Genomic DNA, 12,385 nt, shown 5'->3' with positions numbered 1-12,385 from the left:
ACTTTAAAATTCAGAGCCTGTGCGATGAGTCTGATGTGGAAGGATGGTGAGTTGACTGTTGGAAGGATGGCGAGTCACTAACATAACCTCGCTGCCATGAGTTGACTGTAATTGCTCCACAGTTGCCTAGGGACAGCAACAGGGAGATATCAGAGATATACCACGTTGTTGTAGTGCTCAGAGCACAGCCTTGCACAGAAAATAGGCTATTTTATTCACTGCAACCTGCTGAGCATGACCCCGCGTGTCACAGACATATACCTTAACTTTGTTCATAGGATGCCTTGCATGATTCGAGCATTTGAATCTAGTTCTTCAGCTTCTCATACCAAGAAACATTAGGTTTCTACCAATACAAACCCCTTACATTGAAGGGCAAGGTATCACTATTCTTGGGTCTAAATATGCCCCATGCCTATCTCTTCTCTCACAATCTTATTCAGTGTAAGTACTGTATCTATTTTCTATACTGGAAGCTGTGCAGTGCGCTTCAAACTTGCAGTCTGTCTTCCTCCTTATTTTGATTGGCAGTCTTTCTCCGGTCTTTAGAAGTTTGATCCATTTGAGGCGTGGAACATTGAATTGTCGACTGAGTTCGAGCTGTACATGCCAAAGTCTTGGTAGTCCAGCAGCCAGACTGTTGTTCCATCCCATGGCAACATCCCCTCGACATTGCCAAGTTCATCGTTGCTGCTCATAAAATTCAGCCATGGCTCATCCATCGACAGGTCTGTCTCTGACAGCCAATTCACCAGCAGTTCAGGGTCTTGATCACAGCCGTTGGTGCCTGACTCTGGCCAGCTAGACTGCTCTGATGAATCAGTGGACAGCGGAACCTCCCTATGGCTGTCATCCTTCAAGCTCAGCTCTTCTCTGAAGTCGCTGGATTTAGCAGATTCATCTGTAACTGTGGACTGTGAGGAAGCTGCCTTAGAATTGGCTAGAGGCTGGTGTGTGGCCGGGTCGATGCCCATCTTGATGAGCTTCTTCTTGATGTGCGTGTTCCAGTGGTTCTTGATCTCATTGTCTCCAGGTAACTTGGCAGCAATCTTGGACCATCTGCATAGGTTTAAGTCATTAGGAGCGCACAAAGCGGTTGTAATATTTTGTTTCTGGAGAACAAAGCACATGAGCAGAAAGGAGCAGCTAACCCTTTTTACTAAAGTTTCGGCCAGCTGAATTTGAAGCAATTGCATAAATTTACAAATTTTCATTATATTGCTAAATGACAGGAGCATATCTCAGCTTAATTTTTCATTTTATTGTTGTCCATTATATTGCTTAATTTTCATGATTGCGACTCATTTTCGTTCAATTATCCAATAATTTGTAAAACAACATGTTGTCATTTTCAGGGAGGAGGCAACGATGATAAGAAACATTTGATTGGACAAAGTGCCTGGACACTTGAGTAGGCTTAGACGAGTTATCTACTGGTTTAAATTATGCTTTGGATTTGTACACTTTGTGATGGTTTGTGTGAGAAAAGATTGTGATTTCATGAGTGGATCATGACAGCCTTTTGGTGCACCTTTTGTCAATTTTGGTAGTAGCTAGCATGTCCTTTATCTGTGGCTGCATATTATTTGTGGTACTCTTTGCTGCCCATTATCTCTACATGTATGAGAGCATGATAAGAGACTTGCAGATAAAGAACTTCAAAACATGGGAGATTTATTTATTTTATTTTGCTACAATGTGTGAGAGCTTGTTTTTGCTGCAATGTATTTGCAATGTATTTCATGTGATGTATTTGCAGCACTCCAAAACAGGCAGGTATCTGCTGTTAGTGCCCCAAGCAATACCTGTTTTTAATCCCTTGCAAACCGAACAACAGATGAATGAAGCAGGGAATAGTTACATGCGGGGAATATAGGCAGGGAATAGTTACATGGCAGGGAATGAGTAACAGGCACGTATCCACTTCATTCCTGGGCTGGAAAAAATCTGCTCCGATATTGAATTCACAGCAAACGAACGAGGCCTTAAGGGTTCAGTTCTGCCGCTCAGTTAAATTGTTGGCCAACAAGAATATTCCATTTTCTGGTTGCATGTCGACATTGATCCATCTCCATTTTATTTGTGTATTCGTCTGCTGATTGCTTGGAGCTCACGTATATGCCGGCTAGCCTTGAGCGGCCCGCCTAGCACACGGGCTCAGGGCATCCATCGTTGGCATCCCATTCCCAGTTGAACAAAAAACGCCCGAATCCAAAGCCCGAATCGCTGGGCCAAAAACAGAGTCGGTTCCCAAGGCCGGACCTCATAGAGCAATTTTGACTGGGCCCCAATTCAAACCCAGTTCCATTATATACCCATAAAAACTACAAGTTTTGGTAGGCTATATTTTGACCGGTTTGGCTTCCATAAAACCTCTTTTGGTACAGAGTTCGAAAATCCGACAACTCCCTATCACCGGTTGCCTATTTTCTCAGACTCGTCACATATTCAGGTGTCCCTCATGTGCTTCCAATTGTTGTTTTAGCGTGAGAAAAACTCAATCGAGCATTTTTTTCTTCCTCCCGCCACAAAACTGATCTCTATCGGCATGTTTACATTTTTTTTTCTGAACACTGTGTTATCTTGTTGAGCTAAAAACTGTAGTAAGCAACGTGTTTAATTGTTTTGCTAGCCGACCTCGATTTTTGTGCAAGCAACATTTTTCTTGATGCCTTAGGTACATTAATGGTGGTTTTATCTCTATTAACTGACTTAACAACTAAGGGCACGTACAACGGGCCTCCGGATGCCATCTCTATGATGTGAAAATTGCAAAAAACGCCCCCGTTCGCAGCAGGTAAATGAAGGAAGAGAATGGAGCCGTCTCTTCGCGAGACGATGGCAAGCGCTCGTGCTCCGAGACGCAGTGGCCGACACGCGGATCAGCTTGTACACGCGGGCGAGAGAAAGATTGCGCCAAAATCGTGCCTCCTCTCCAGCTCGCAGGCATATTCGGTGGGCAGCAGCCACTGCCGGACCTTCACACGAGGCCGTCGCCGGGCCTCCACCCTCCAGCCGTGGGCGCTGCTGGGCTTGACCGCCCTGCAGCTTCTCCTCCAGATGAAGTGCGCCGGTCTCCGGCACCCTTCATATGTCTAGCACGAGCGAGGAACCAGCAGCGGCTTCATGGCTAGATCTTGCGATTCACCCCCAACTGTACTCCCTGCTCATTGTCATGGTTAATTTTATATTATTTTCAGATAATAATAATTAGTTTCTCTTATTTGTAACAATTAACTAACGCTTGAATAGGCTATTTTGTATCGACAAGCAACACAATAGGATGCATGAATCATATTCATACTTGATCTTAGCTATATACAAGTATTAAATAATTTATAGACAGTGAAATAGACCACCATTGTACAAGCTGTCTGTTGAGTCATCTAAAAAAACTTACAGACGGCTTGTCGTCTGCGGATTGTACATGCCCTAAGCGAAATGCATGTTGACATGGCAGCTCGGTTAACGAAGAAAGAGAAGAAAAATAGATGAAATCGTTTCTTAGAGACAAACCACATCTACTCTTCACCCAAGGCAAGAAGAAATGCCGATTTCAGCGTTGGGAAGAAACCACCGGTTTCTATCTCGGTGGGGCCCACGCTGCCACGGTTGCCGCGCCGGCCTCGCTCGCACGTGCTGCTACGTTGGCCCGCACCGCCGTCAGAGCTCGCACGTCTAGCTGCGCTCGGCCGAGCCACCACGGGAGCTCGCCTGCGCCGCCGCGCTGGCTCGCGCCACGCTGGACCAGCTCTGCTCGCGCGCCGCTGTGCTAGCCATGCTCGCCTGCACTGCCATGCTAGCTGGCGCCACGCTGGAGCTCTGCTCACACGCCTCTGCGCTGGCCCACACCGCCGCTCTCGCCCGAGCCACCGGGGGAAGCTCGCTCACCCACGCTCGCCCGCGCCCCCTGCAATCACCGCCGCCCAGGCCACTTGTCGTCCACCCAGGCCACTCTCGATGCTGCTCTCCTACCGAGATTGGGCTCCATGTCGACGACGCATGCGAGCAGCCGAGCATGCGACCCTCCATAGCGAGGTGGAGGCTGGCTGTGAGGCTCCCCCACGCTCGTTGTCCGCACAGGCTCCTCCATGGTGAGCATGAGCTCACACCTACTGCTCAGAAAGGAAGAAGATTGAGTTGGAAGAAAGAAAGCAAAAAAAAGGTCGTATTTATTAAGCCAAGAAACTTGCACCATGTAAGATAGATTTTATAAATGTTTTTTTTTCTGATGTGGTCGCTATGAAAATTATGTGTAGTTTCAATCATTGGAGTGCCCTTTAGTTAGCCAAATTGACTCTTTTGAGCTGGCACCATAATGTGGCATTATGGACCTATGCCTCCTCTAACTTTATAATCCACTTTCCTCAGTTTCTCGGACCATCTCCCAAGATAAAATTATCCCCATTCAATACCACTTGCAACCCATCAAAAGTGCTTAGGGAAATATTAGGTGATTAATGTATGTGCTTTTGCAAAGTGCTTAGGCTAGTTAGACTACCGCTAATGCGTTTGCTCTAAGTTTAGGCCTAGTGTTTAGTGAGGTTTATATACCTCTTACCACTTGGTGCTTGCGCGCACCATTTTGTACATTAGAGGGGCTTGTAGTCTTGCGAAATCACACCAACCGCGTTTGTGGTGCGGCTGCTACCATGTACCAGAGGGAACAAAGCCCGCGACGGTTTGGACAGAAGCTCAATAGTGAAGACGGTGAGGAGCGGTCCAGGAGAGACCATCTCGGAGACCCACTTGCGTGTGGGGAAGACCCAGAGGCTATGAACTGGAGTTACCCGACCGAGAGCTTGGCCCTTGTGAGGGGCTCCAACGAGGACTAGGGGGACGTGTGAGTTTCTCAATACCTTGGTAAAAATACCAGAGTCATCGACGGAAGTTTCCATCTCTATCTCAATTAAGCTTCCCACTTTACTTATTGCATACCTAGGTTATGTGCTTACTTTCCTAGTTTAGCTAAACTAGTGATTGGATTAGAACCTATGTTGCATAACTCTTTTGCGGTAGATATAGCAACACACATAGCAAAAACTTAGTTGCATATCTAGATTGATTATTTATTGCATATGTTTTGTCTAGGAGAAAAATAGAGACCATAGTTAAAAGTAGATTTTAAGTTGCCTAATTCACCACCCTCCCTCTTAGACATTATGGTCCCTTCACGAGCTCGGGAGATGGACGGCCATGGCGGTGGAGGCCATACCTTAGCTCCTGGCGGCGCCGGCCGGCATAGCGCCCTCAGCTCAAGCTCCAGCGAGGGCTGAGCGGCGAATGGGGGCGCGCGGAGCAGACCAGGGAGGGAGTAGAGATGTCGTGCGTGGAAATTAAGGAAAAGGAAGGACTCCTGACTGACATTTGGGGCCCACTCATATAGTTGCTAACAGATCCAAAATTGTCGTCAATCCTTCTCCTCTCTATTCATCTTACTAAACACAAAACACGAACAACTCTATCCCCACAACCAAACAATAAGATGAAATCATCCCATCCCAGAAAACTAGAATGGATCCGTCCCGTCCTACCTTATCTCTAAACCAAACGCTACCTTATATTATCCACAAACATGTTTGATATATTCATTAATTGATTATTTGTTCTACCTTTTTCGGTGGTACTCCTCCACCCAAAAAAATGCATTTTACACTTTTCGAGGAGCGAAACAATTTAAAGTTTGACTAAAATTATATAAAAAATACGGACAGTTTTTATACAAAACAAGTACCATTAGATCAATTATGAATTATATTTTTATAGTAAACCTAGTTGAAAACATAAATGTTAATACAATTCACTATAAATTTGATCAAACATTAACGTCTTTGGCTGGCACAAATCTTATAATTGTATTCTTTTTGGAACGGAGGGAGTATATATTTGTGATAAAATATGGCAGATATGCTATTCTTGATGATTCACTATTTGTTGCTAGATGATGATTCCCTATTAACAAAATAAAATATAAAAAGATCGGAAAACGTAAGTATTATTGCTCCTTTTTCCATAAGGGCGGCTGAGCTGAATGAAACCATGGCCTCACTAAAAATCGAACGAAAATACTAGTGCTCGGACGTCTGGACGGTTGAGCGCGTCTAGCTGCGCCTGCTCCGCCCTGGTCTCTTAGATTCGCACGCCGCCCGCGTTCAAACCACTCCCTTCCGCTCAGCTGCCCACTCCACCCTGGTCTCATCCACACCGGCGCCTCGCCCCGCCTCTTCCACACCGCTTCGCGCCCACCTCTTCCACGCGCTCGGATGACTCCCCCGCCTCTCCCACACCGGCGCTACATGGCCTGTGCCTCCTCCCGACATCGAAGCCGCCATGGCTCCCGCATTCCTCGCTCAACAACCCTACATCCAGATCTACTTTTGCAATACTCAGATGAAACAATAGCAACATACATCTGAAACAGATAAAACATTTGGAACACACTTACAACATAAACATTGCAACTTATGTAACATTTAGATAAAACACTTGCAACATGCATATGAAACAGATGAAACATTTTGAATAAATTCTTGCAATATACGTATATAATCATTGCAACATGTGCAACATCCGAAAACTATCACTGCAACATCCATATAAAACATCTGAAGCATCTGAAACACTTCAAACATGTGTTTTGCATCATAGGGGATGCCGGGGCTGGTCGATTTTAGACGTCGGAGTGGGAGTTGGTGGCGAGCGGCGGCGCGTGAGCACCACTAGCACCGGCTTTGGCTCAGCCGGGCAGGCGGCGAGCGTGACAGGTGGGAGTAGGCTGCGCGTGCGACGGGAAGGAGGGAGCGAAGCGGAGTGGGGCAGCAGCAGCGAGCACGGAGTGGGGCGGGGGCGCGTGACGTGGACTGGGTGACGCGGGTTTATGCGAAGCAGTGCGCAGCGTGCAGCGTAGGTGAGCCGCGCGGGTGGGTCCATCTGTCTAGACAGGGCGTATCATTATCGAAAATCTAATCCATCATGCCCTCAAATTATACTAGCTAGTCTAATCCATCCCTATCTTATGCCAGTGCCTTGGCCGGCATCATCCTCCGTACGAAACGAAATAACGCATAACTTGTTCCATGTCGTCAAGTCGTTCACACGCCTAAGAGCACCATCACTTGCGCAGACTATATATATGTTGCTTTATTTTTTCTACGACCAGCCGCAATTTGAGCACGCGTAGCACGCGGCTCTCAAGTCAATCCTTCATGGTCCGTGTATCTCCACGTCATGGGTGCTCGCTCAGCCGTATCAACAGTTCCGAAGTCAACTTTTTTTTTAAAAAAAAAAGGGAGTTAATCAAATTTATAGGAAAACATGTTAAAATCTATAATATCAAACGAGTTTATGAACTAAACTTAGCTCAGCTGGTTAGACTCCTTATGTTGAAACATGTTCACCTAAGTACTTGACATGAGTCAGGTGTACTATTTTTCTGTGGTGGGAGACATGCCCGTCGATAATGAGGGACCTACGATGACTCTATCAATCTTAAATCTATCGGCTCTATCTTTGAGGGATACTTATAAGGGTAGAATATGTGAGCTTGTGCTCATCGATGATATTTCTAGACGTGCGCAGATAGGAACATCAACCATCTCTAGAAATCGATCTAGACACTGGCCAGCTCTAAAACTATTTTTGAAGTTTTATATGATACGGTAATGGACTTTGTCATCTGGGTATTGATCACATGGACACTTTTGTTGTTCCTGATCTACGGGCATGTTTGGAATGCAGGAATTGCATAGGAGTAGCGTAGGAATTTTACAGGCAGTTCAATTTCATAGGAAAAATGCAAGAATAGGGAAATTTTCCCGCGTTCCGAACATGCCCTACAAGAATGGATATTTATGATCCAATTGTTGCAACGACATCAACATCGATCTTAATTAACAACGTCAAAAGCTTCAAGCCGACAAAGGTCACACTTAATGCATTAGTGGGTGATTTGGTCTATCTCAAACTTTAGCCTTACATTCAGAATTCAGTCTTTTGTAGAGCTAACCAGAAACTTTCCTTTGGACACTCTGTATCATTTCCAGTCATTGTCATGTTGATGCTATCACATACCGCTTACACTTACAGTTGGCAGAAGGATCAACTATACATCATGTTTTTCATGTTTTATTAATTGAAGGAATAAAAGCATTTGGTGCTAATACTTAGTTCTGTTTTAACTTACTTGCTTTTACAAGCCCTTTTCAAATTCTAGAGCAGTTGTCGCAGCAGCATGGTGTGCATCCTGTTGAGGGCGTCATGTCACCTCAAGTTCTGGTGAAATGGTCCAAGTAGCTGGCCTCTAGCAACTTAGGAAACTAAGGGTCTTTTTGGGTGATGTTCTAGTTTGTCATGTCTAACCTTCAGCAAATTGTGGTTGCCACACCGATAGAAAGTGTCGCAAGCAAAATCGAATCCACAATCTACTATACTTAAATAGGAGAACTCCATTAATAAATTTTCAAATAATTCCGTGAAGCCACGTCATCCAAGGTCCCACCACCGTCACCACGTCATGCAGCAGCCGAAACCATGCCCCTCCCATCCGTATTCACAGCTCAGGCGGCACGAAACTGAACAGTCACGTCAATATCTATCCTTACGTTTCACCTCCTACACCACTACCACAAATGCTCACCCACTGCAGGTTCGCATTGAAACTGGCAGACCAGTCTTCCTTCTATAAATTAAAACTCACCTAGATGAGCCCCAATCCTTCGTGCCTCCCTGGCTGCATCACCACAACACCGAGGTGCTCAGCCATGAAGACCAGTAAGGATGACGCCTGCCGTGGTGCCTTGGGAGAGGCCAGCGATGCTGCGGGGGCAGCGGCCGCGACGAGGCATGGAGATGCGTATGATAGGCGTTGGCATGGACATGGTTGTGGAGTGGAAGATGGAGGAGGGTGTGTTGCGCAGGGACCGGAGGAGGATGCAACTGTTGCCACATGGGATAACATGCGGGAGATCCACCGTCTGGCGCTCGCCGTCTACCCCCGGACACCGCCCCACACTCCGCCTCCTGCCTCCTCCGCCGACGAGTTCGACACCAAGAAGGCAAGAAGCACACGACTATGATTGTCCCTGATTGTTGTTGCCTCCTCTCCGCCGGTGCAGGGTGATAGCTGTTCGGCTCTGGATCGGGATGTGGCGGACGCGGAGCGGCAGATGATACGATGAGGGAGCGGGAGATGAAACGAGTGAAGAGGCTGCCAGCGCGTCGGTGCGTTGGCTAGCTGATTTCTTTCTATTTTTTTACAGCGGTTTTTTTTTTTTGCGAGGTCAGATGGATAAGGAAAAACTACTGTGGCCTCCACTCCTATTTCTATTTGGCTAACGGATATTTCCAAATACAAGTAGAGTTCCAGCAGCCGTGTTGTGATCATTGCCACACGGTCAACTAGCAATCATGGCATCAGTTGTGCAATTTTTTTAACAAAAGGAAATAACATAACCGAAATAATGGACTTTCATATATTATTTTATTTTTCCTATCATATTTGTTACCTAAATCGTGTTAAGTTTTTAGCGTGGTTTGTAGAAAAGGGGGCCAATAAAATAGTTGTTGTTAGATAGTACTATTCTTTTTTCTATATAAATTTTCATATACAACATAAGATTATTCCCGAAGCAACGCGCGGGGTATCATCTAGTTATAGCGAGAAGATGAGTCTATGACGTGCAGGACATGATGCTAAAAAAGTATGGTGTGCCATAGTTCTGGCAGTAAACAAAACAACTGTCTTAAAAAACTATGGCATGAGTAATCTATGGTGTGGTAAGTTATGACCATAGGCCTACAAGCGGTTCGGATCGACCCAATTATGAAAACATTTGGTACCTAAAATTAGCCTATGGATCAAATCAGGCTGGCTTGGAACAAAAGAGAGGCAAAAGGGTCATGATCCTATCGACCCTAAGTAACCCTCGGATCGAACCACCGCCACCTCGCCTCGCTAGCTCCTCGTCTCAACCTCGTTGTCGCTACCCTTTTGATAATAATCATCGCCACGCCTCGCTTCCCTTTTGATGAACATCATCGCTCTCAACGAGTTCGAGCTCTATGAAGTTCCAATTACCTCTTAGCTGACGTGAATATTCCTACTCTTGTTGCTGCTAGTGAGTCCGCGATTCGCTACAAGGAGCCAATTAAATCGTCAATCCAATTTGGTTCTATCTCTAATTTTTCAGGGCAAGATAATTTAGCTTCAGATATGACATGGCTTTTCAAAGGTGCAGATTTGTTGGACAAAGACAATAATAACTTTGTGGCAAACAAGAATCTAGAGGTGCTTGATATTGGCTCAAAGCCAAGGACAGCTTTGTTTTAAGAGGGCGAGAATGATAAGTCCAAGACCCCTCACAATATTTCAGCTGATGACACCAAAAATCATTTAATTATACATCTTGCTTCACTGTCATTTGATGTCAAGAGTGGCAACATGAAGAAAGGAGTCGTGCCATCTACAGCCAATTTGTCAACCAAGCAAATATTTAAAGGAGGTAATTTTCTGAAGAAAAATGGAATGGAAAACAAGCCGGTATATAATATTCAGGTTGGCTTAATCCAAGTAGAGATCAAGAAAGAGGCGCCAAGTTGATGTAGAGAACCCATGGTATAAACTGATTCATCGGCCCTAAAGTTAAACACGCTTCTATAGGTGTTGCCTAGTTTATTAACGTGCAATCTTGCCACATTATTTTAATATGGGCGTGGCTAGCGCTTGACATCCGAACGCCCACGCAGCCCACTCATGTCCGCCTCACCCCGCCCCTCACACGCACCCCGCCCTGTCGCTGTGCCCGTGGCTCCTTCCCAGCGACCCCGCTCCTCTCTGTCTCTCTCTACGCAGGCGGGACCCAGGCGCGCCACGCGCCCTGACTGCCGGCACTTGGCTCGCCGCACCCGATCCCTCGGCGGCCGGGCCGGGTCCCCATGACTCTCTGAACACACCTCTGAATCATGAAACACTTGAATGCAACATATGTCTGAAGCAGATAAAACATTTGGCACATACACTTGGAACATGTGTGTAAAACATATGCAACATCCAGATAAAACACTTGCAACATGAAAACACTTACTGCAACATAAGACTGAAAACAGCTGAAACCATTGGAACATAGTCTTACAACATGTGTGAAACATATGTAATATCCAAATAAAAAACGCTTAAAAATAGATGAAACATTTTGAACAAACACTTGCAACATGCCTCTGACATAGTTGCAACATATGCAACATCCTAATCTACTTTTGCAATATCCACATGGAACACTTGCAACATACCTCTAAAACATATGAAACACTTGAAATATACACTTGCAATATGTCAGGCGCGGCACTCTAGTGGGCGGCAACCACCAGGTCAGGCGCGTTGAGGAAGTCCATAACCGGCTGGATGGGCGGGCTAGGAGACTGCAGAGCAAAGAGCACCACTGACTTGGCCCCATGCAAGCTTCTTCCAATACTGGGGCATGAGGAGCCTTGAGGCAGATGTAAAGTATGGCATGGCTGCAACGCCCTCAACGTCTCCAGCCGTAGGGGAGGTGATGAGGAGGACGTCGGCGCTGGCGACAGTGATGAGGGTGGGGGCGGGAAGGAGGCCTGACTCCAACGGCAAAGCCTAGCGTCTCGTAGGCGGGCGAGGACCATGGGGCAAAGGAAGCAGAGCGAAGCCTGTGGCAAGCGTGGGGCAGAGAAAGCAAAGCAGAGATTGTGGCAAGCGCGTGATACAGAATGGGAGAGATATTTTTTATTTGGGAAGACAACTGTCCGGACGTTTTTTTATTTGGGAAGACGGCGTCCGGACGGATGGACAGTCCTCACCGTATCATTTTCGTTTAAATATTTATGCTTGTGTGTTGCATCGGGGGTCATAATTTTTTGAATTTAATCTTAGTATAATCAGATGTGCACACGTGAGCTCCGAGGACTTCGTATCGGATGTGGGCACGTGGTCTCAGGTCTTTGTACTGAAATCCGGTAGGACGTGGACGTGTGAGCTCCGAGTAGAGTATGATTCGTATCAGACACAGACACGTGAGCTTGAATGAAGATTTGGTATCACCAGGTAGATGTGACTTTAGAGCCTTTTCAGGTGTAGAGACAGAGAAGAGAAGAGAAGATGATGACTTTAGAGTTTTTTTAGGTGTAGAAGAGATTAAGAGGACAAATGGGACTACATTAACATTTTTGGGTCTGGTCTCTTTTGGCTTGGGAATTGCGAGGCGCAGCAATGTCTACCTATTGGAGTCAGAATTAGAGTTAGGCCCTATAACACCCCAGGTGTTTGTCACCCGTTAAGCAGTGGGTTTGAGCTCCAACATAACAAGTTCAGTGGTAATCAAGAGCTCTAGTTCATAATTTTGAAGTGATGATGAAGGTG

At 46.0% G+C, this 12,385-nt stretch overlaps 1 protein-coding gene across 1 annotated transcript; it reads right to left on the bottom strand.

Moving 5' to 3' along the window:
* Positions 1-539: 539 nt before the first annotated feature.
* LOC136491570 (MYB-like transcription factor ODO1) lies at positions 540-6,930 on the bottom strand. Its single transcript, XM_066487878.1, has 2 exons — positions 6,656-6,930; positions 540-1,059 (listed from the first exon to the last, which is right to left on the bottom strand). The coding sequence occupies exons 1-2, from the start codon at positions 6,928-6,930 to the stop codon at positions 546-548; spliced, it is 789 nt and encodes a 262-aa protein (XP_066343975.1). The 3' UTR covers positions 540-545.
* Positions 6,931-12,385: the final 5,455 nt, after the last annotated feature.

The sequence above is a fragment of the Miscanthus floridulus genome, chromosome 11, assembly GCF_019320115.1.
Source record: "Miscanthus floridulus cultivar M001 chromosome 11, ASM1932011v1, whole genome shotgun sequence".
Classification (NCBI taxonomy): Eukaryota; Viridiplantae; Streptophyta; class Magnoliopsida; order Poales; family Poaceae; genus Miscanthus; species Miscanthus floridulus.
This window is presented reverse-complemented; position numbering and strand designations above follow the sequence as displayed.

Coding starts and splice junctions, on each gene's coding strand:
- LOC136491570 (XM_066487878.1), bottom strand. CDS start 6,930: ATGGACCCACCCGCGCGGCTCACCTACGCTGCACGCTGCGCACTGCTT. Junction 1,060..6,655: donor TCTAAAATCGACCAGCCCCG/GCATCCCCTATG, acceptor AAACCTATGCAG/ATGGTCCAAGATTGCTGCCA.